This window comes from Ambystoma mexicanum, chromosome 6q, assembly GCF_040938575.1.
Source record: "Ambystoma mexicanum isolate Mex_15411 chromosome 6q, UKY_AmexF1_1, whole genome shotgun sequence".
Taxonomy (NCBI): domain Eukaryota; kingdom Metazoa; phylum Chordata; class Amphibia; order Caudata; family Ambystomatidae; genus Ambystoma; species Ambystoma mexicanum.
Genome location: NC_090937.1, coordinates 1,587,925,986 through 1,587,950,391, shown reverse-complemented (window position 1 = coordinate 1,587,950,391; position 24,406 = coordinate 1,587,925,986). Strand labels below are relative to the sequence as shown.

The following is a 24,406-nucleotide window of genomic DNA, read 5'->3' as shown; positions in this document are numbered from 1 at the left end:
AAAGGGACCTTGGAGGTAATTACGGTACCGCAATTTGCGGTACCGTAATTACCGCCTTCCCCATTCCCATTGAGCCTTATGGGGCAAAAATGGGAAGGGCCAATGGTGAATGGGGAATTACCGCCCCTCCAACCTGGGAATGGGGCGGTAATTCCACCATTCACCATGGTGATTCCGGCATCAACCATGGCGCCATTGGTTAACGCCTGGGTCGTAATGACCCCGCATTGTCTCTTTAGTATACACAATTGTAAATAAACATCATTGCCCTTACACTGATACTAAGACATACTGATGCCTCATTACTGGTGTAAAGGCATAGCACCAAAGGGAGAGGTCCAACTAAGAATTATGGAGAACATTGTCCCTGCACTTTAGATTCATAATAAATTAAAATATTAGCTTTTAAATTGGTTTTTAATTTGCTATAATTTCTTTAAGAAGTCCTAAAATCCATCTCATTCGCAGGGGACCCCTGAAGGGTTTAGAATGATGAGCATCCCATGCTGGGGAATTAAACAGTCTCCCAAAGTACATGTCAACAGGACAGGTGTACCCCGGCCATGGAATTATCCAAGGAATGATCAACAAGCAGTACGTACAAGGTGATTTGGCACTGCAATCATCTTCAACCCCAGAACAGTTCGGTCCCTAGGAAAGCACGGACACAAATGTAATCTGCAGAACATGTCCTATGATGCGGTTAGCCGAGGAGAGAAAGCAGGGCTGGGGAACGCTGGTACATAAACAAGCATGAGGTTTCACCTCTCAGCCATTAATGCACTAAATCTGAAGATTACAAAACACTCGCTGTGTTACATCATCATGCCAACTGCAAAGGAACGCTAGATAATGCCAGCCATGCTATAGACTGTTTAAGGGCACTGGTGGCATTGTAGAAGTGCCATGGTTTCTCTAAGGTTGTAAGGGTGCATACAGGAAAAGTAAGGGTTACATTATGCTATTGGTGCACTGGCAACGCTGCCCTGGAATATTTTGTACTGAAGCGTTACACTTAAACTCAGGCAACACTCTGCTTTCTTTTCTTGTGTGTTCCTATTTTTAAATACTGTTTGTTCAGTATTTGTTCGTATTATAAGTATACGCAGGGTGTGTGCTGAGATAGTGCCCAGAAATCCTCTACGGTTTCATCAGGTCGCCACATGAGTGCAATTCTTGAAGGGTGGCCTTCAGGAAATCAAGGCAGATTCTACCCTCCTGTGAACACAAGGCTGAAAGGCTTGGGGCTGCATAACGAGAGTGCACTGATGGGACAATGGATCCGGAAGCGAAGCAATACTATTCCGTTTCCTCTTCTCATCCAACATAGCAACAGCCTAGAAGTTCGCAGGAGCCCGTTCCAGCCCCTTTTTTCCAAGGTCAAGCATTTGAGTAGGTTGGTTCTTCCCAGGGGGTCAAACATCAGTCATTTCATCCTCGAGCTCCGCATCATCGGTATCTCCGTCTATTTCCTCCTCCTCTTCTGAAGTCACACTTGCGTCACTGGCTTGATGAAGGCACTTAGGGCATGAGCAGATAAACAGGTAATTCTCCCTTCAAAGAAAAAAGATATTACTTTAACGACCAAAATAAATGAACCAGACTCCTACAATATTACTGCTAAAGGGCAACCTACACAGAACACAATACACATACAACTTTATATACGTAAGAGGCAAGCATGCAGGAACACAACTAAAAACAAGTCTGAACTGTGCATTCACGCCCAATGAGTTTTCTGACAGTAAATGTGCACAGCAAGAAATCTGCACTTGGCATATCGGATAATCTAGTGCAGTGAATTGAGCACCTTCAACAGACACTCCATTGCAACCAGCAAAAGATTGGTTCATTTCTTGCACGTCCCAGACGGCTATTTCCCCCAAAAGGTTGATGAAAATAGTACTATTATTATGGGCAAATAGATTACTCTCCTCCGGTAATGTCCTTTCTGATGGATGTTCCTCCCACAGGTTCCTCATTTCAGCTATATCTCAGGAGACACTGTGCAACACCAGCATCGGGACCCCCGATACAGCTATTCATCTACACCGGACATGGTGTTGGCATCCATATAAAGCACACACCGCTTTCCACGATTGCAGTTGGCTGCTCTCCCCCAGGAGTCAACCAACTGGAGAAGCTCTTTGTTAGGAAAGATTTTCTTTTTGCTAACTTTCCATCCATAGTTTTCTATGGAACCCCATTATTTGTGCTCTGTTTTGATCCTGTCCTGACATTTTGAAGGGAGGTTAAGCCTTAAGCTTGACTTCCCTTGTGCTCATTGTTATGGGGAAACTGATCAGTCCTTCAGACTATCAGTACTGGGAAACTAGGTTTCTCTTTCGAATTATTGTACCTTTTAACAATACACACAGCATTTTACAGTGCAGTGCAATGTGGATACCTTTTGTAACACCCTAGATTTCTAGACATGGGTTTTTCTGGTTACTTTCAAATGTGCCCAATGACAAGCTGGTGGCAGCACATATATTTTGCACCATTTGTGATGTGCACATTCACGTTTACCGCGTATGGCTATTAAACACGGCTTGTGCCTTAAAATGGCTGTTCCATGAGATTTTCGCTTATTCTTTGGCAATATTGTAATTTGGCTGCCATTTTGCCATCTTATGTCAAGTTGGTCCTTATTTATTTATTTGCATTTTTAAGGCGCTCACACAGCCCGGGGGCATCGAGACTGTTACAGAATTTATTTGTTTTGTGGTTGTCTTGGTTGCATATTTATAACGCGCTTAAATACCCAGAGGTTTTTAAGCACGGACCTGGGGATCGAACCTGTGTTGCATCATGTCGTCTTGCTTCCAAGGCGAGTACGTTGCCACTGAGCTATCCTCCAGGGACTTATATATAAGGTCATGTACTTGCAATTGGACAATTACTGTCTGTTTGAATGGTGCAGATCCTAACCATTGGTGGGCTTGGTACCAGCTCAGATTCTGGATAAGAGGACCTCTGCAGCTATTTCTGTAGATCATCATTGGAGCCAAGAACCTCTCAAAGAAGAGCAGCCCACTGAAGATCCAAAGAAATTTCCCAGCATCCCTTCTGGTGTCCGGCCCGGTGAAGCCCTACTTCACTGCCTGATCTTTGAAGACACTGAGCGGTGCTTCAGCCCTTGTACTAGTGGGACAGAGTAGTCGCCACACCCTTTGGAGGATCCTGCCCTTCTGAGCTGTCGGAAGTGTCCCTGGACTGCCCAGTGGATTGACCAGCTCTCATGCACTACCGCGCCAAAAGCGTTGCCGTTCTGCATTCGAGTTCAGAACTTCAGGAGTTACCAGCGTGTGCCACAAGTCGCCTTCGTCCCAAATTTCAGCGTCCCATCATTAATTTAAGGAATGCTGTCCTGGAACAGCTTCAGTGACTGCGACTGGAAGCAGAAGGTCGCCGGTTGTCGCCTGTGTGCAGAGACAGTCGTTGGATCGCACTTTTCTCCAACCTGTGCAGTGTCCTGAAGAGGCCTGCATCAGTGGTTCTTGCATTTACTCATCTTGTAGCTGTACCCGAATCCTCAAACCCGCAACTCCAGGGCACATTTCACCAGAACAAACAGTGCAAGATCCAGCTCCCAGCGACCCCCATTGACATCTGGGAATATCAGCATCAGGGAGGCAAGTAAACACAGTGCATCTGTCCTCCATAGGATAACATTGGGAACAGGTCCCCTTGTCTTTTTATTCCATTCACTCGCCTATATGTCGACGAACCTGGTCGAGTTTCCTGACCCAGGGTTAGCCTTGTGTCTGGAAGAAAGCAAAATACAGACTTACCTCTGGTTAAACTATCACCAAACCCAAGCTTATTGAACTTAGCTACAGAGACTCCATTCTGGTGAGAAAACTTCTGGCTCATGTGACTGTTGGGCACAAGAACCCATTCATTTTAGGGTTTGGACTTGAGTTATTGTCTTGTGATATGGTACCATCATTGACTAACTAAAATACTTAACTACTTTTTGTGACTGTATATATTTGTGACTGTATATATTTGTCACTGTATATAGTTGTCACTGTATATAGTTGTCACTGTATATATTTGTATCAGAGTGTTGAGTGATACTGCCGCCTGCTAAGATTCATTTTCTAGTGCTTTCAGAAGGCATATAATTAATAACAATTTTTATACCCGATTGTCTAAATTGACTTACTGTGTGCCATACTGTGTGGACTCATTAAAGGCTCATGACCCCACTCACACTCTCCTGGGAATAGCCTGGACTGCTCTTTATGGATCCACTAGAACTAGGGTGGCCTCCTAAAATCCATCCACGGGGCCAGATCCTATCTGAACACATTTCCTCAGTGTGATAAGATGAGAGGGTGATTAGGAATCTGTAGGAGGAGCATCCGTCAAAAGAGCATTATCAGCAGTAGGCAATTTGTTCTTCTAATAGGTGTTCTCCCACAGATTCCTCATCTTAGAGAGATTTGCACAGACGTGCTAGCACCATTAAAGGCAGGGAAAACAAGGCCAACGAGAAAAGGCTAAAACATAACATTTTGGAGGACTGCTTTGCCGAAATAGGCATCCTGACCAGACAGAGACCCAGGTAATGTTTGGAAAAAGTGTGTAGCAATGACCAGGTTGATATCTGGCAAATATCCAAATATGGGACACCTCTGTGAAGAACAGATGTGGTTATCATCTCTCTGGTGGAATGTGCCTTGAGGCTCTTGAGTGTTTCTTTCCCTCCTATAGAATAGCATTCTGCAATACGAAGCACTATCGCCTGGGAAAGTGTTTGTATTGTCACAGCTCTGCAGATTCTAAAACTAGTGTAGCCAATAAAAGGTTGATATTCAATTTTAATTCATTTGGGCCAAGTAAAAGCGCAAGATATGTTTGGGATGCAATCTGTGGTACCCTTCCTCCTCCTTTGGAAGGTGAAGAGGGTAACACACTGGGAGATGATATTTTTGAGATGAGTGAAATTCAGATACTACGTTGGGAAGGTAAGATAGGCCCACTCGGAGGGTAACGGTTTCCCTAGCGAAGACTATGTAGTGAGGCTTGCAAGAAAGGACTTGTAACTCACCATTCTCACAGATGTTACAGGTAACAGAATGGTCTTGGGTGGAAAAGGAGCCCCCATCAGAAATGTTAACAAGTTTTCACCCCAGGTGGGCACAATAAATTGGACCAGTGGATACATAGTCGTTTATTCTCTTAGGAATTTCATCACTGTGGGAACAGTAAAATATGATCCTTGCTCTCCCATGCACCTGAACACAGACCACACTGTCAGTTAACCTTTAATAGCTGACATTTGGAGCATTTGACTCGGAAGGTCAAACAAGAAACAGGATAGACCATGTGTTGCACACAAAAGGGACCAGCTGTCAGGCTCTGCACTAGCTGTACACATTCATCAAGGGGCAACTTTATATTGCTTTGGTCGTAAGTTTCTCACAGAAAGTTGAACCTTCATGTCTTCTTTTGGAGAAATTCCCTTGAGCAGAACAGCTCCCACTTGCTGTTGAGACTGGATTCAAACAGATTCAACTGAGAGGTTTGTCAAAGTTTGAAAATCTCCAAGGATCACCCCGCTCTCCTCCCACTTATGGGAGACCGGCCCCTGCCTGTTCAGGACATCTGCCATTATTTTTATTTCATTGTTTAAAGCACAGACCTAGCTCGAAAGCAGCAATGCGTTGTACAAGGTGTGGGTTAAACCGCAATTTGGCGGGCATTTGTTACAATAGCACAGTACTGCGAGTTGCAGTCTGTGCGTCCACTGGGATTAGTCCATGGTCAGGTACTGTTGAAAAAGACATGTTCATCAGGTTTTTCATTCTGGCCAGATGGGCTGCTTAGAGGGAGATGTTGAGTAATGCGGAAAATCAGAGCTGCATCACTTCTCTGCATAGGGGCAGCAACCCTACATTTCCTCTATTCATGCCATGCTGTCATTCAGAAATAGGGCACTCTTTCTCTGGTTGGAAGGAAGGAAGGAAAAGAGGAAGGAAAGGAGGCCCATCACCGCCAGCCTAATTGGCCGCCGCTCCAACAGGTTTATATGCAGCTTTGCTTCCAATGGGAACCACAACCCATCACAATTAGATCGCCTCAGCCTTTCAAGGAGGAGTCTCTTACCACAGCGTACTCCAGGCATGGTTATCAAAAAGGATCCTCCACCATCAAGTACACCCTTTGGACCCATAAGAAGAGGCCTATCACATTGCTTGAGAACTGTAAGCACTGACACCTGAGAAGCCACAGAAGGGAACTCATTCGCAACTGGACCTCTGGCACCAGATAAATACTAGACACCAGGAGACCTAGCAACTGAAGAATGTCTGAGGCCGGAAGAGTAGGGACATTCTGAAATTTCATGACCATCTGGTATATATGTACAGTCGTGTCATCATGGGTGGGGTGGCCGATGTAAGCCTTTCTTGAGTGTTAGTCCAAAACCGGTCTGATAAACTGGAGCATTTGGAAGGGTGTTCCCCGACAGTTGTTAAAGTTCAGGGAGAAGCCCAGTTTTACAAAGGTCCACCAATTGTAGGACTTGTTAAAACTCACACTTGGGAGACTGGGCTCCAACTTTTAGTATAGGCCTGTACCACACAGATTTTGTTAATAGCAATGGCTGAGCAGCCAGGCTTATCTCAAGAGGGAGAAACGGCTGGAGGCAGTACAAAGAACTACGAGTATACACATAGGCCAAAGAAACACAGACACACTAAAAGTTATATACAAATAACGGTTTATTTTATACATAAACTAAGGTAAGTAATTCTTCAGAAAGTTAAGTATTGTAACACACAACAAGTAACCCAGGAAAACTAAGGCATTATTCATAGTAAGTAAACCACTTTGTAATACTTTTAGAATAGCAGTATGCAATTCGAAGGTAAGTAAAACATTTGTAATAACTTCAGAATATCCGTTTCAGATACAAACCGATGAAACGAAAACAAAGCAGGTAAATATTGGTGATTATTTCACAGCGGCCTAACACTTTAGATGCCCATCCCTATGTAGTTATGAGTGTCTCAGGGTCAGATTGGAGGGCAAAACAGATGAGGCACAAGCTGTAGAAAGTTCAGAAGTTCCAGAGGAAATCTTCTGTAGCAAGTAACATGTTTGGTTGGAAAAAGGATCAGGGGCTTTGAAGAAGGCTCCCTATATGCTCACAGGCGTTAGGCCTGGGTGAATGCATATGAGCAGACTCCCAAACACACAAATCAGCACTCCAGCAACAAAGGAGCAGCAAAGTAACTCTAGGTAAGTTCTACCAAGAGTCTCTCAGTACCTTAGAAGTGAAGAAGCAGATGCAGCATGATGCAGCAGCAGCCAACCCAGTCACCAAATTCTTGTTCAGGCAGACGAAAAAAGGGACACTGAAATGGATCTCAAAGAAGCAGTCGAGTGGAGAGGCTTCGGACAAAGGATTTATCGTTGTTCTGTGATTTTTCCATGCCTTTTCAAGACACAAGTGAAGATGGTTAGCGCCCGATAGATTTGTTTCACTTGCTCGGTTCAGCACTCTGGTGAAGGGACTTCAAGGAGTGGAATCTTGCATCTGGAGGTCTGAAAGGTTTCCAAAGCGTCGGGAGGGTTCGATCTTCGGAGGTCAATGCACTGCCCAGTTGCCACAGATCCTAGGGTATTGGTGGTTTGCAGCCCGTGAAGGTCACAGCTCGCCGTGCTCTGGCTCGAAATACAGGTCGTCTTCAGACTGATTGGTACAAAAAAGGTAGCAGGCGCCCCTCTCTCGAAAGAACAAGGCATGATAACCTGTTCAGTGGTTATTAACCACATTGAGAGTTCGCAGCCATCGCTTTTTGCTCACTGTACCTTCAGAGATGGGAAATATCCATTTGCATATCAGTCTTTGTCCCGCCCACAAGGGCAGTCCAGCACCAAAATGCTATGGCAATTCCTCTCTGAACAAGAGTACCATCAGCAACCCCATACACGTGTTTCAGCCTTGTTGGGCATCATCAGTGAGGTGAAGCTGAGCCTCTCTTAAGCACAGTGAGCAGGGAGTCCACGTCTGGTTGCCCCCAGGTAACCTAGGGTGACCAACCCCAAGTTCCTTTCATAAATACAAAAAGGTAGCAGGCGCCCCTCTCTCGAAAGAACAAGGCATGATAACCTGTTCAGTGGTTATTAACCACATTGAGAGTTCGCAGCCATTGCTTTTTGCTCACTGTACCTTCACAGATGGTAAATATCCATTTGTATATCAGTCTTTGTCCCGCCCACAAGGGCAGTCCAGCACCGAAATGCTATGGCAATTCCTCTCTGAACAAGAGTACCATCAGCAACCCCATACAGGTGTTTCAGCCTTGTTGGGCATCATCAGTGAGGTGAAGCTGAGCCTCTCTAAGCACAGACTGATTGGACCCACCCGTCGAATGGAGAGTCCCGTCCTTTTCGGGGCTCTCCTGACGCTTGGAAGAAGGGAATCGGTCAGCAGTGATTACTCAAAGGACATCTTAAGTCATCTGGAAGTGGATGCGGACATCTCTCCTCTTCTTCCTCATTGATTCATTAGCTCCAGTGGTCAGCTCATCTTCAGCCTCAGTATCCATGCCTCTTATGCAGGAACCCAGCCAATCACCAACCATGCACCATTCAAACTGGGTTGTGGCTGTCCTTTCATGACAGCCAGCCTCCCAGTTGGAACTGGTTCCAGGCAGGCACAGCAGAAGACCAAGGAACAGCAGAGTTTGAGTCTTCCCCTATTTCCTGTCCTTGCAGACACACTGGAGCCTTGGCGGGCTTCACAAAGGGATCCCGTCAAAGACAAACCAGGACCTCCCTCACCCAGCGTGGCAAAAGAAGGACCAAGAAATCTTGAATTGGCAAAAAGAAGGAAAAAAAAAAAGTCACCATTTTGGGTCAATGGTGATCTTTCTATGCACTACCGCGGCTGTGAGTACAGCCTGGAACTAAACATTGTACAAAAGTGTTATGGAGAATTTTCAGAAATGTGCTAATTCCTCTCTACCTCAGACACCCAGCGCTATTTCTGGACTCTAGGCCTTTTTAATTTTTTACTTGGAGAAAGCGAGAAATTTTTCCCACTCGCTCATGTATTTTACTGTGATTTAAGAACGGTTTCTTTTGGTTTTGGAGTCTGATAAACTCCATAAGCATCATCTTTGCATTGTGACACACAGCATCTACAGTGCAGTGACACAGGGTAGTCTCTTAGATTTCCCAAAGGTTTAAATCTTGGTGAAACTACTGTTTCCAAGAGCAGCAAAGTGAAATTGGCTTTACTTATAATTTGTAACTTTCTAGATCCAGCACATACTATCTTACTGTAAGGTGCTGGAGGGGTTACTCCGTATCCTAGTTTCTCATGTAACATTTTTATGTTACCCTTTCTACAATTAATGGCTGGTGACAGTGTTTTACTTTTTACTACCATTGTGTGTTTTTACCGTGGGCTGAGTTCGCAGCTGCAGTAAGGCACCCATTGGTGCCCATTTTGCCAAAATGGCCCTGGTCGTCTTTTTTTCGCCATTTCTTGCTGGAAAGGTCCTTCTTGAGATTTACTTTGTGCTCAAAACCGGGTTTGGTCCTTTTGTCCGCTTTGTGTTTGGCAGGATTTATGAGTGAAGCTTGCCTCTGGCTCCAGTATGTCTGGCAGAGGCAGGAGGTGAAGGAGGTGCCCAAAATTCCCTGTGCGTAATCCCCTTGGTTACAGGAATGTACCCAAAGGTGATTGGCCCGCTGGCTGTCCGGCAAGGACAGCCACTCTGCTGTGTGATTGACAGCAGGAATGAATGTGAGAAACCTACATAAAAGGCGAGGCTTTTTGACTTGGAAAGCAGAGTTGACCACTGGACGAAGAAATCCCAAGAACTTGGATGAGACGCCTGCTGTAACTCCTGGACCATTGGTTTGCCCGGTGAAGCCCTGCTGCTGTGCTGAAGCTCCAAATTCGCTTTGACTAGAGAAGCCCTGCAAGGACGACTTCTCCCCTTAAGTTGGTGGGACCAATGTACTCCAAAGTGAACTTGTTTGGACAGCCTCTCGGAGCTGGCTGTACTTCCAATGCTGCTGGAACCGAAGTGCCAGGGAGAGGAAAACCAAACTGAGTGCATCACATTTAAGTCGGGCCTGAGCTTGTGGAAGGATCCTCCGGACTCCCAGTAAGCAGGACTGACCAAGCCTGAGCCACCTCTACAGAGTGCTGGACCCCAGATGCGAGGAAAGTCCAGAGTGGTATCCGAGAGTATGCAGAGGTGCTATTTGCTGAGACACGAGTAGCTGAAACCGCGAAGTGCCACTGAATGGAAGTTTGTCCTTTTCGGCTGCTTACCGTCCCATTGTAGGAGTCCCCAGAAGTCCTCCCTCTTGTCCCCACGACTGATGCCCATGAACAAAAGGATCTGCAGAACCGCAGAGGAACAGAAGCCAACTGGAAGCATTTCTTCTAACTAAAGGTACTGTAAAGTTTGAGAGGACTTACCTCTTGTTGTAGCCTTACTTGATCTCAGTTGAGACTGGTCTTAGTTGCTTCTGTAGAGTTGCTTGCCTCTTCTACCTCTCACAAGCCTTCCAGCTTGTGACCCTACATTGATTCTACTTTTTCTATAAAGACTTCGAAAACACTGTGCAAGACTTACTTACCTGCAAGAAGTGCTTCAGCTCACCTAGACTTTTGCCCAATTGACACTGGCTGGCCTAGCTCCCTGAATGACTCTTCTTACCTCCAACATTGTGCTTTACCTTGCCTTTCAGGAAGGGGTTAACTTACCTTGCATTGGGTGGGGGGTTCAAAAGTACTTACCTGCTTCAGAATAATTGTGATCTCTTGTTTTATTCTATAACCCTTTTCTTTAACACTCATCTCAGTATTGCTCTAAATATACCAGTGATATATTAATGTCCAAAGTGTCCTAGCTATTTAAGTCACCTGAGGGTGTAGGAAGTGTGTGTGCCATCCCAAAAGGTTACTCTGTGATTTAGAGAAACTTGGAGTGTGTATTTTGGAGTGTATTTGTGTGTTACTATTCTATTGCCCCTTTTGAAGAAGGCTTATTCAAACTGACTGTTAAATAAATTAATAATTGTTTAATCACGAAACCTTGAGTGTGTTTTGTGGATACTTGCCTACTGCTCACATTGACCCCTCTTGAGATAAGCATGGCTACTCAGCCACACTACCAACCTGTGTAGTACAGACTTATACCAAAGGTTGGTTCCCTATTGCCAGGCAGTCAAGGTTGTTGCAGTGCACCCAAAGGGTACTGCACCAAATCTTGCCTAACGAAGTAGGATAAAACAACTGTCACCAGCCAATCAGATTAGCTTGTCACTGTAACCAAAAAGTTACAGGAGCAGTGAGAAAGGGGATACAGTGTAACCCCTCAGCAGTCCACATAATGCGGAGTGTGCAGATCTCACAATATAAGAGATAGGAAGGATACAAATATCACCCTATAAAATAAAAAGGGATGCCCAATGGGCTCTCAGCAACACTGCACAGAGTGCTGTGTGATGCAAAAGTCAGAAAGCCATAAAACTTGGAGGAAAGTATAACTCCAAACAAAAAGAAATACAAAGCATCCCAAAAGATAGGGTAAAATTATGATTGAGTGTGGAAAAAGGTTCCCACACAATCAGGGGAACACCCCAAAAATCCAGTAGTCCAGTAAAGCGTGTTGGGGGCTTACATGCAGAGGAGATTGTAGGTAGATTTTAATTTTTATGAACAATCTCCCTAGGAGCCTTCGAGGCCATTTATTGACATAAGCCAAACTCAATGTCTAAACGCCACAAACAGGTGGGATGTGGGTTGGATCACACCATCCTGGCTTCAAAGTCCATGCATCTCTTGGATGTGAGCATATTGGTAATTTTAAATAAGGAGTTTTCTGACAGAAAACGATGTTCTGTAACGCGTGCGGAGTATGACAAAAAAGCAACTGCAGTCATGAGAGCTATAGAAGGACGGCAGTGTCACATTTGTAGTCGATGATTAGCCGTGTCGAGGGATCCCAATGCTGATGCAACACAGTGCCCTCTGCTGATCTAGCTGACGCGGCGGGAATATATTTAAAATAAGGAATCTGTGGGAGGACAATATCCATTAGATGGAACGGTTTACACCACTCTGAAGCTGCAAAACTGTGGCAAATTAACGGCACATAAGCATTTAACAGTGGTTCACCAACACTGCCAGCTTCCATATAACCGGCACACTGTACTTCCACATCCAGTTTCAAAGGAAATACTAGCAAACCATACTTCCATGGATCGAATGTTTGTGACCTGATGGCTCACATATACTTCAGAAATGTAAGATATGGAACAAGTTACTTACCGGAAAGTATTGTTCTCCAACATGGGTCTGGCATGGATTCACATGCTCATGAATACTCCGTCGGCAGCCCGGAAATCCTCAGTAAAAGAAAAAACACTCACAAACTATATTGCTCCTTTAAACCAATCACTGTCCTCTGGGTCATACTGCCCCCATTCAATTAGAGTCCTATCCCTAACCTCCTCTGACTGCCGTCTTCAGATTTGGTAAGCAAGTAAAGTGTCAGTATGACCAAGAAGAGCCACAGAGGGGTCGGAGGGAGGGTTTGCATGTGCATCCATGCCACACCCATGCTGGAGAACAATAGTTGCAGGTAAATAACTTGTTCCTTCTCCAGCATGGGGTCTGGCATGGATTCACATGCCCATGAATAACAAATACATAGCAGTACAACATTACACAACCACAGGAGATGGCAAGGCTCAACAGAAGAAAATGACTCTTACCCCTGGAACAGACACACCTCAAGCGAACAGGTAGCGTAGCATTGCTTGGCCGACTCTGGACTCCTCCCTGGAATCCGAGTCGACGCAGTAGATTTGTGAAGGTATGTGTGGACCTACATGTCCAGCAGAGGCACACCAGACAGGAACGCTGTTGTCACAGTGATCGCCCCGGTGGAGTGGGCTCTCAGAATGCCGGGCTGCGGTCGGTTCGCCAACCGATGACAGTGCGTGATGCAGCCGATGAGCCACCTTGATGGAAGCCTTGGACAAGGCCTTCCCATGGTTCACAGGACCAAAGTTCACAAACAGTTGAGAAGTCTTCCAAAAACTCTTCATGCACGTCACGTAGAACTGTTGTATACTAATTGACCTTTTCACAATTGACATTGGGAGAACTGACCTAATTTAGAAGGTCAATTAGGACATATGCTGGGGAAACCCCCCGCAACCTCCCATCCAATCCAAAAAAAACCTGCAACCCCCCCACTGAATCCCCTTATATTATTTATAATCCAAAACCAACCCAACACATATAAAATAACTAAAATAATATAAAGGTCAATTGTGCAGAAGCTCAATTAGGACCACTATAATTAGGTCAAATGTGCAAAAGGTCAATTGTAAAAGATCAATTTGGTTAATAGCCGTAGAGCTTCAGGGCACGAGCAACATCCAGCGAGTGCAAGACCCTTTCAGCCGGTGACAGAGGCTTCGGGAAAAACACAGGTGACGCCAAAGGCTCATTGAGGTGGAATTCTGGTGGGACCTTTGGCATGAAAGAGGGGTGCGTCCGCAGCACCACCCTCATTTGTGGAAAGTCATATATGGCTGCTTGCAGGATGGGGCCTGGATCTCACCCACTCTCCTGGCAGAGGTGATGGCCACAAGGAAAGCGGTTTTCCACAAGAGATACTTGAGAGGGGCATGATACATAGGCTCGAAGGGGGCCCCCCATAAGCCTTGTCAGCACCATGTTTAGTTCCCACGCCGGGGCAGTAGCCTTCACCAGTGGTAAAGATCGAAACAGTCCTTTGGAGGAACTCTTGACGAGTTGATGAGACCCAAGTAATGTAATGTAATGTAATGTAGGCTTCTATAGCGCTGGTAGCCCGCAGGCATGAGGGCGCGTTAACAAAGACAAACAAACTATCTAGGAAGACTCACTAGACTGCTAATAGTGCAAGTGAAGATCTTCCTTGAGATCGGGTGTACCGGGAGACAACCGCCAGATGTACTTTGATGGAGGCATGCGCCAGTCTGGCCTTGGCCAAGGATAGCAAGTACGGAAGAATCTGCAGGGCTGTGACCCTCAGAGGGGTAATCTTCTGAGACCGGAACCACATTGCAAAACGCTTCCATTTGTGACCCTACCATTTCAAAGTCGATGACACCCTGGCCTTGGCAAGTACTTCCCTAAGGTCCAGCGGCAACTCAAATTCTCCAAACTCGAGGCCTGCAGGAGCCAAGCCCTTGGGTTCAGTGATCCTGGTTCGTGGTGGAGGATTGCGCCTCCTTCTCTGGTGAGAAGATCCGGAACCACCAGCAGCTTGACGGGAGGCAACGCCGACAGGCTGAGAAGGTCCGGATACCAAATATGCCCCGGCCACGCCAGGGTGATGAGTATCATCCTGCAATAGCACTGTCTGAGTGCATTGATAACTTGTAGCAGGCGAGGCAACAGAGGAATCACGTATAGTAACAGGCCTTCACACGGGAAGGAGAATGCGTCCCCAAGCTCCTAGGTTGGTGGAATCTGCTGGCAGATTCCTGGCATTTGGAGTTCGCCGCCATCGCAAACCGATCTATCCGGGGCCTGCCCCACTTGACGAAGATGCGGCCCACCTGGTCCTGCCCGGATTTCCCACTCGTGGCAGGGGCGCAACTCCCTGCTGAGGGAGTCTGCTATGGTGTTGAGGAACATCTCTTGTCCGACGTCCCAGTGCCACAAGTACTGCGCCTCTTTGGCGAGCGCTGGTGTTTGAGTTCCCCCCTGCTTCCTGATGTAGAACATTGTGGTGGTGTTGTCAGTGAAGATCCTCACCACCTTGCCCTTCAGAGACAGAAGGATCGACTTGAGGGGCCAGAACACTGCCTGTAGCTCCATGATATTTATATGGAGATCCTTCTCCTCCGGCAGCCACAGGCCTCTGGCGTGCAGACGTCTGGTGTGGCCTCCCCAGTCCTCCAGGGAAGCGTCCGTGGTGACCATCTTGAGATAATGGAGGGTTTTGAAACCCTGTGCCCAGGGCGATGTTGGAGCAGCTGCCCCACCACCTTATCACCTGACAGAACTCCTCATTGAGCGGGAACTTTTATCCAGCGAGCGTCGAGGAACTCCTTAAGAGGTTGCATCTGTAACCTGCACGTGTGGAGATGGGCAGTGCACCCAGGAGTAACCACCCAGGACATGACGCACAATGGTTCATCATTTGCAAATTGCTAAGCAACCGTATAGCAAGCTCCAAGGACTATACCCAGACACGTCAGACATTAGTGCTATTATGGCACGCAAAATGGGGGAAGACGATGACCCCTTATACTATTTATTTATTTGCATTTATAAAGCGCACAAACAGCCCGGAGGCATCGCGGTGGTGTTACATGGAAAACTACTTAGTTACAGAGGGCTTACATAATGTGATTGCATATTGAGACATTGCATGGTACCGGTGCAGGCTTTTCATGTACATGTTTAACTAAATAGCTGTGTTTTGATGGCTTTACGAAAAGCGAGGTGTGAGGGTTCTGTTATAAGGGAGAGCGGTAGGGAGTTCCATTGCCTTGTGGCAATGAAGTGGAAACTTATGCCACCCCCTCTGGCACGGTTCACTTTGGGTACAACCAGTCGGTTGGCATAGGGTGTTTTCGTTGGTCTGGAGGAGACGGGAGCCGCCCAGAGGACCTGGGTACGGATCACAGATACATCGCAACCAGGAGGATTTCACAACCAGGAGGATTTCCAGGAGTGATTCCAGGATACGGCCAGCTGATGTAGAAGGGCCCATGGGGATTATCTGGAGGTTTCCAAGAGCAGCGGCGGGAGCCACCACAGTGCTGGGTATGCAGACAGATAGTGCACATTTCGAGAGTGTGTAAAAGCAGGGGGGGCAGGGGTGCAACAAAGTGGGGGAGATGCAACACCAGCCAGCATACCAAGGAGAACAGGACGAGTATTACACACATGACCAAGCACAACAACAAGGACAGGCACCAAGTGCATACCCACAGCAATACCAGCCCATGACAAAGGCACTGCAGAGGCAAGTACCTATACCACAGTATTTGCAGTCACCACAGATGCCCCAGACGCAAGGCAACACACAGCAAGCGTACACAGCACAGCAGGTACCGCAGACACAGAATAATGTACACCCAAACAACGGGACAATGGCACGCACAGACGCCATAGCAACGGCCCCATTAGGAATTTGGGAGGGGTCACCATGGTGGGAAACAACCCATTTCTAGGAAACGGGATGTCCTTATAACCTCAATAGGACATCCCACAGACGGACTTGATGTGTTCCATCCTGTCGATCACACACAATCCTGCGGAGGAGCCACGCATAGGGGTGACAATAGTTGACAAAACATTAACCTTTCTTGTGGATACAGGGGCGACTAAATACTGCATCCGGGAGGGGAGATATAGGTTGTCCGGCGATGCCATGAACGGTCAAGGATTCTCTGGGGCTACAGAAGTGGTTCCTTTCACAAACAATATTTTACTTTCTATATGCGAACATGATCTAACCGTGCCCCTACTTTACTCCCGACAGACACCTGTAATCATACGGGGGGGGGGGGACATTATGAGCACTTAACATGACCATTTCATTCACGGACAAGGGGCTAGTGTGCTCCACACCAGGGATACCGCTTCTCAACGTGAGGGAAATCATTCAAGCTTATTGTGGACAGAAGCCAGTGGATAAGGAGCTGTTTCAATATGGGACCGATATTGCAATAACATGGCTCCCAGGGATTCAAGGGAAGATGTGTCACATCCCAAATGAGTACTTGTTCAGACCAGAGATACCATTGGATGAAGCGGAAAGGACAAAGTGCCACTAGAATTAGAGGCAATGATTGTGGGAGAGTAGATAGCAGTGCATGGAACAGATCACAGGGAGACCATGGCGAGCAGTGATCACCGTAGCTGAAGGATACAGGTTGACTACAGTGACAGACGAAGATTTGTTCAGGGACAACAGATCAGACCGCAAGATGGTGTTCGAAATGAGAATCACATATTGGGTGAGGATACATTACAGCGAGGTACCAAATAGAATGGTGATGGCGCTGAAGGCACCGCCGACCTTTCTCAAAGAGGATATGGCCAAGAAACCTCTGGGTATTAAGCGCGTTTTAAATAACCTATCATATCATACCACAAGCAAAACAGTACCCACTCTCGAGAGGCAGACTGTTACGCTCACCTGGTATCCACGGGGCTGCCACCCAGCCCTGGTTGGATGATTTGCACTCTCGAACCCTCTCCCGGTCCCTTGGTAAGGACTCTGGTTAAAGATGGGTCTTAATATTGTAAAAGGTGGATTCTCCATCCTGCTCCTCGTGGCAGGGGCACGTAGATGTGGGGGGCAAGCAGCGACCAAGTTACTTCACTGGTGCAAGCCCCCCTGTGGGAATCCAGGCCTGCTGCGACTCCGTAGGTTTGCTGCTTTACAGTCTTTGCATGCAGTTCTTATGTTCCTCTTAGTTCGAATAATAATGGCTTGCTCCTTTCCTTTTAGGTATGGAAAGGTATTTTGGTGTTGTCATGCAGTGTGAAGATAAGCATGGGCCGGTAGGCGAAAGTGCGATGCTGTCCGGTGAGTAATGCGCGATGCGCTGTTTTGCCTTTTATATTGCTAACCTGTGTCTTTTCTCTCCTTGTAGGTCGCGATGTGCCTCGACGAGCGCCGTAATGTTCCAGCGATGATACTGACCAGGAGATGACTACCCGGGTAGGAATTGTGTGGCTTTCTTCGTTCGGGAGGAAACATGAGTTAAGGCTTACTAATGCTGACTTTCTTTCTCCTCTTTCCAGGTTATGGTATTCCAGGATGCATGCGGTGCCGGATGATGGAGTTCGTACCTTCAGGTGAGTGGAACTGAAATCGGCGATGGATTGAAGACAGGATACTGTTCCAGTTAAGTTTTGTAGTGTTCTTTCTCTCTCTGCAGGTCCTTGGTTTCAGGTAAGCTGGCATCAAAGAACTGGACACGGTGAGCGTTACGCTGCCCACAGCAGAAGAACGTGAAGCGTGTTCTGCTGTTTGGGTGCGGTTTAAATAGTCTCAGGTAAAGTAGTCCAGGTAAAATAGTCCCAGACCTGCCACACCAAAAGTAGTCCAGGTAAAGTAGTCCCAGGCCTGCCACACCCAAAAGACTAGACCGCATAGCTCAGTTCCTTGTAACTGAGCTATGTGTGTGCCTCCATGTTGGCTGATCCCCCCCGCCCCCTCCAAGTTAAATAATCCCAAGTAAATAGTCCCATTCTAATGTTAGTCTTCATAGTGGTTATGAGCCTGGCGCCAAAGGCGCCAGGACCGACTCCAAGAGAGTCTTGGATGAGGTTTTAAGGCCTTTGACCTGGCCCTAACTGGAAGGCTGGCTTGCCAGTGAGGGCCAGGGGTAAGGGTCATGACACAGACAAAGGGATCAATGAGACCATTGCAGCATTAGTTAAGTAGGACATCCTAGTACCATCGGATTCGCCATGCAACACATCTGTTTACCCATTCAAAAAGGCGGCGGGGGGGTCGTCACGCTTTATACAGGACACGCACCCTCTTAATCATATTGTAGAAACAGAATATCCCTTAGATCCGAATCCAGTGACAATTTTGTGCAGCATCTCAACAGAAACGTCCTGTTTCACGGTCATATATTTGAAGAATGCTTTCTTCTCTATACCCAGACTCACAAGACTTGACTTCATGTCATGGGTATCAGGCAGGTAGTTGGGGCAAGCTGGGTGGAGGCTTGGCAGGCCTGGCATAGGCACACAAAGAACCCATAACAAATCCCTCCTTTCATTCCTTCCTAGTGTTTGTAGTAACTTCTTCCAGTGCTTTGTGTTGCTTACTGTGAGCTGTATCAGCAACACACTTGCCGTGCTCTGGATCAGCCAGCATCTGCTTACCTGCTCCGCATCATCCTCGCTTCTGCTTACCTGCTCCGGATCATCCTGCTTCCGCTTACCTGCTCCGGATCATCCTGCTTCCGCTTACCTGCTCTGTATCATCCTGCTTCTGTTTACCTGCTCCGTATCATCCTGCTTCTGCTTACCTGCTCCGTATCATCCTGCTTCTGCTTACCCGCTCCGTATCATCCTGTTTCTGCTTATCCGCTCTGGATCATTCAGCTTCAGCTTACCTGGTTCTTACTCCACGCCGCAGCTATCTCCAGTCAAGAGGGGACTTCTACACTGGCACCTGTAAGAACAAAGAAGAACAGCGTTAACACGCGCACATCAGTAACGCTTCGCATACTCACTGAATCTTCCTGCGATGCTGGAATCCAGGTTAGTTGCACGAGCGCACAAACCCCTGTAAGAAAGAAGAGACATTATTCATTGCGCTCGCTCCAATAACGCGGACACTTATTTCACTGCGCTCTCTCTCTCTACGCGGTGCATACTTACCAAAAGCCTCTGTGCAAACTTACCTAACCACCAAGTCTCCAGTAGCGCTGAACCCAGACTTGAGGTGCTAATGCCACATAATTTCTCTTGCAAGGGAAAGGGAGAGACATTGCCAGGCGTGCTCGAATTGAAGGCGCTGGGCAAGCCTACCAGCAGCTAGCTTCTACACGCAGCGCTACTCAACCACAAAAGTACCGGCAAACAAAGACAATACGGACAAATTTGGACACACAACATTCTCCGCGCAACGTTCACTTGTGGTAAGGACTTTCTAGCCAGTGAAGAAACTGGCACCTTGAACTCTCGGCCTCGCTGTGAAGGCATAAAACAGCGTTTGGCATCTGAACTCAGCCTACAGACAATGGCACCAATCACATGAGCGAATCGTGCCCCTACAAATGCGGAATGGAGTGCACACCCTACTAAAGATCAAGGTAAGCCCATAGGGGGACATCACAGCACACAGTAAAGAGAAGGGAAGGGCCCTGGGGAATCGGGTGAATTCAGGTCTGAGGGTACACCTTGTATTTGACAGGTATTCCTCTGGGTGAAACAGGGGAAGTGAAGACTCTGGGTCAAGGGAGGCTCGTCCATCGCTCCTGCAGAGCGACAGGTGAGTGTGACACTTCATTTCCATATAGAAATGAAAAGCGGAAACATACAAGACTTCCTCAAGGGTACTGTGAATCACTGTACATATTTAATAGGGTCCTTCAGATGGACCGAGGCAACGTACAGATGGAGAGCATGGTCATACATTACGCAGAAGACATATTGATCGGTAGCAAGACAGAATAACAGTGCAGAAATGACTCTATACACATGCTGACAGTGTTAGCAGACAAGGGATACAAGGTGGACAAGGCAAAAATGCAATACTGCCAGACAGAAGTACTGTACATTGTGCAAATGATCTCCCAAAAAGTCTGACGAGTGACACCAGAGCGGACGGAGACAATAAGTAGGAACGCAAAACCCACAATAATCAGGGAGATGCAGCAGTTCTTGGGACTATGCAGCTATTGCAGGGCATGGGCATTTGACTACTGCGCATATACCAGAACCTTACTAACTGCACTAAAAGAAGCACAGAAGGGGGAGAAAATAATATGATGCACAACAGAAATTACTGATGCCTTTAACAAGCTGAAGGAAGCAATCTGCACAACTCCAGTGTTAGGGATCCCAGAATATCAAAAGGAATTCTTCCCGTTTTCCTGCTCTGATGGAGTGGTAATGACAGCGGTACTGGCACAGAAGACTAGCCTATGGCATAAGCAACTAGCATACTACAGCGGGAATCTAGACCCAGTAATGAGAAGACACTATCCTTGCGAGCTAGCACTGGCTGCAGCTGCATTCGCAGTGGACAAATCAGCGAGCATTATCATGGGATGCAGCATCACTCTTTACGTGGAGCATGCTCTCTTTGCAATACTGGAGAGACCAAAGAGCATCCTGACAACACAGAGCATCAGGGTATGAGGTGTTACTATCAAACGCAGCCCTCAAAATAGTGAGATTCAGACTTGTTAAAACCTGCGACATTTATCGTCGACGTTCTAGAGGAGGGTGATGGGGAAGATGTGCTATACATTGATGAGTCATCAACGATCGACCAGACAGATGGGGAGAGACATACTGGAACTGCAGTAGTGAGAAAGAGAAGGCGGGACTAGTGAGGTAGTGACCAGCTCAAGACTGCCATCACATTATTGAACACAATCAGCAGAGCTAGTAGTCTGAATATTGGCCTTAGAGGCAGCAGGGGAAAGGAAGTGATGATGTATTCTGAGTCAGCTTACGTGACATCCACAGTGCATTCTGGGCTCTCGCGTTGGATGAGGAGGGGCTCCAGGAGCAGCACTGATGGATCCCCGGTGCAGCATGCACTCTTATTGGGCAGACTGGTTGACATCATACATTTCCCAGAGCAACTAGCAATAGTAAAATGCAAAGCACACACAAGAGGGGAGGACCCAGTTCCAAGGGGAAATGAAGCAGCAGACACGGAAGCAAAATGTTCTGCATATTTTGGGGACCTTCTAGAAATGGAGGCTTCATCACACGCATGTGATTATGCAAGGACAATGATACTCAAGGAGGGATACAATATATTACCAGCGACCTAAATTATGGAGCTTCAGAGAGCTGCACAAAGGGAGGAGAAGGACCTGTGGCTTAGGAGGGGATGTACAGTATCTCTAACAGATGCCCTATGGCAGCAAAACAACACAGGGAAAGTAGTTATGCCACTCGAATTATTGCACACAGCACTGATGCAACTATATTATCCAACACATACAGGGGTATTGGAGAAACATGTTTCTGTCCTAACTTGGTGTAACATGTGGCCGAATTCATGAGTAACTGTCTGACTTGCAAGCAGTTTACTGCAGGACATACATTGAGAGTTGTGAGAGGAACCATACCTCGCCCAGTTGGTCAATTTCAACACCTCCACGTCGACTATATCCACATGATCAAAGTTTGCCAAGGATACCGCTACATGATAGTGGTTGTATGCCCATTTTCCCAGTGGATCGAGTCCCTGTTCTCATCCTGACGCCCTCACGGCAGCGAAATGTCAGGTCCGGAAGTGTACCCACAATGGGGTGTATGTAAGGTCCTGCAGTCTAACAATGGTCCTCACTTCGACAATGAGATGTTCCAACATATTACAACGTTGCTAGGTATATAAAATACATGTTGCTGTGCATATCATCCACAAGCAAACGGGAGATGTGAATGCCTCAATGGCCTGCTCAAGGAATCAGTAGCAAAGACTAAAAAGAGTATCAATAACAATTGGCTACACTGTCTGCCTCTAGCCCTGTTTGCATTGCGCAACAAGCCCGGGTCCGACCACGATTTAACCCCACGAGGTGGTAACAGGAAGGCGCATGCAACCTCTCCTGGCTTCTCCCACTAGGGCGATTAAGGATGTGCAGAATACTGCAGATATACTGGGTCAGGAAATGTAAGATTATGTGACTTCCTTGATTGCTAGTGCCTCTAATCTCTCGCCAGATACAACAGGGGTGGCCTGAAGTTGGTGGGGACAGCAACAGCGTTGACAGCGTCAATAACCCAAAGGACTTGCTTAAGCAGCTACCTGTATACCGAGGAGACCAGGTTCTCCTCAGGAACTTTGAGGTGTTGTGACGCACCCAGGTTCACATGTCCCCACAACATCGAGGCAGTGACTGATAGAGCGATCAGCCTTGCAGGAAAGACTGTCTGTAATCACATCAGCGACATCAAGCCCTACAAAGCTGTGGCCTCAACTGGCAACGAGATTGACAGCACCAACTGTCCTCAACAAGGAGAGCAAGGAGACACTTTGAAACCAGCAGTGTTGAGCAGAGGACACCCAATGGTTACTCGTTCATGGGCAGCAGAGTTATGGCAAGGACTTCCTACACATCCAGAGTGAGGGTACACTGTGTTCTTTTTCTCTCTACATACATTCTTTGTGAAAATATGACTGTTTTTATTGCATCACTTTTCATGCTGCCCAATGATTCACAACCTGATATTTTCCTTCCAAAGCCAATTTGTCCACTTTATCAGACGTTCCAACATATTCTGAGCATGTCCTCCTAGTGTGTACTACCACGTCTTTATATCATATTTGGCCCAAGCTTCCCCACAACTTGAACAAGGAAACACATCTGTCCTTGCAGTACTCAGAGACCCCCCCCTAGAATTAGAACTGTGTTTGAACAACTGTTTATCTTCTCCATGACCGATTGTATGATCCATGAGGCTTAAACTAATACAACACTTATCTAACAACGCAGAGTTTTTGCGCATTTCGGGCAGGCAACTGATATCTTCAGGCTGCACCAGGATCCAGCAGCACAGGTAAATGGGAGAAGTAATAAAAAATATGCTTATCTTGTGTCGCTTATTTACGAGCGGGGTATTCGTATTTCTCTTTTGGCGAATATCTCTTGTGTCTACTGAAACTGCTGTATCCTCTACGAATATTACTGTCATGATCACGGCAAAGGTTCCTAAAATTGCTTCCAAAAAGAATTGGTCTTCGATCTACCATTCGTGGATGTTAGGAAAAGGCAACTCAGGGAAGTGTTAGGCATGGGTAGTACATCTTGACACTCAACAGGGCTGCCTGGTTTATGTTGGTAGTGTGCGCAGTGTAGGTCTAGTTGTTTTCTCTCTCCTCCTATTTAAGCCCCTCCCCTCGAGCATTCCCTGCTTCGCGTTCGGAAAGAATCCAGTCAACGCTTACCGCTGTCCAGCTTTAGGTCCTGTCACGTTCAGCGCCACTAGTCACCCTTCCCTTTCTGTCATTTTGGTTCCCTCTGCTCCCGTTATTTGTTTCCCCGGAGTTCCCTGTAATTCCTACAATTCCAGTCACAGAATTTTCCACAGCAGGGTCTTGGAACTCTAGTTACAGAATTCTTCCCTGTCACTCAGTTAGCCCCGTCACTTTCCAGACAGAGCGGCTTCCATGGTTCAAGGTTTTCAGTCAGGATATTTCGCAAGTATCTTTTATTTTCCCTGAAGTGTCATGGTTTTCCATGGTATTGTGAAGTTCTGTGTTACGTTGTAATATTTATCTAAACACATGTTGCGCGCAATGTAATGGAGCCGGTTTTACACTTCATTAGTTATTGAGCTTTCTTAGCTTTTGGTTTTAGTTGGTATGTGTTCTTCACACATTGTTTGCAACAAGCTTTTGATGACGCATTTTTGCTATTTTCAAAGGCTTGCACGCTCAGTGGTTGTGAGCGTTTTCCTGAGGTAAATTTGTTTTCCTGTGGTGGTTCCACGAAAGCGTGTGTGTAGAAATGTTCCTCACATCCATGGTACTCCCAACTCAGCAATCTTTCCCAGCCCTATTCACCTGTGGGGGTCCCTTGGATTGACCACTAGTTTCAGCTACTTCATTTTAGGCACAGTCGTCTAGGGTTCACACTCTTTATCAATCCGTGTGAACATCTGTTCGAAGTACCTTCCCAGTTCATT

The 24,406-nt window shown here is 46.7% G+C and overlaps 1 protein-coding gene across 1 annotated transcript in view; it reads right to left on the bottom strand.

Moving 5' to 3' along the window:
* Positions 1 to 398: 398 nt before the first annotated feature.
* The window catches only part of SMYD5 (SMYD family member 5), a 338,185-nt gene continuing 314,177 nt past the window's right edge, over positions 399 to 24,406 (bottom strand). The window contains exon 13 of the mRNA XM_069632308.1: positions 399 to 1,554. Coding sequence (XP_069488409.1) covers positions 1,416 to 1,554 — 139 coding nt within the window. The 3' untranslated portion in view covers positions 399 to 1,415. The remainder of the gene's footprint in view (positions 1,555 to 24,406) is intronic.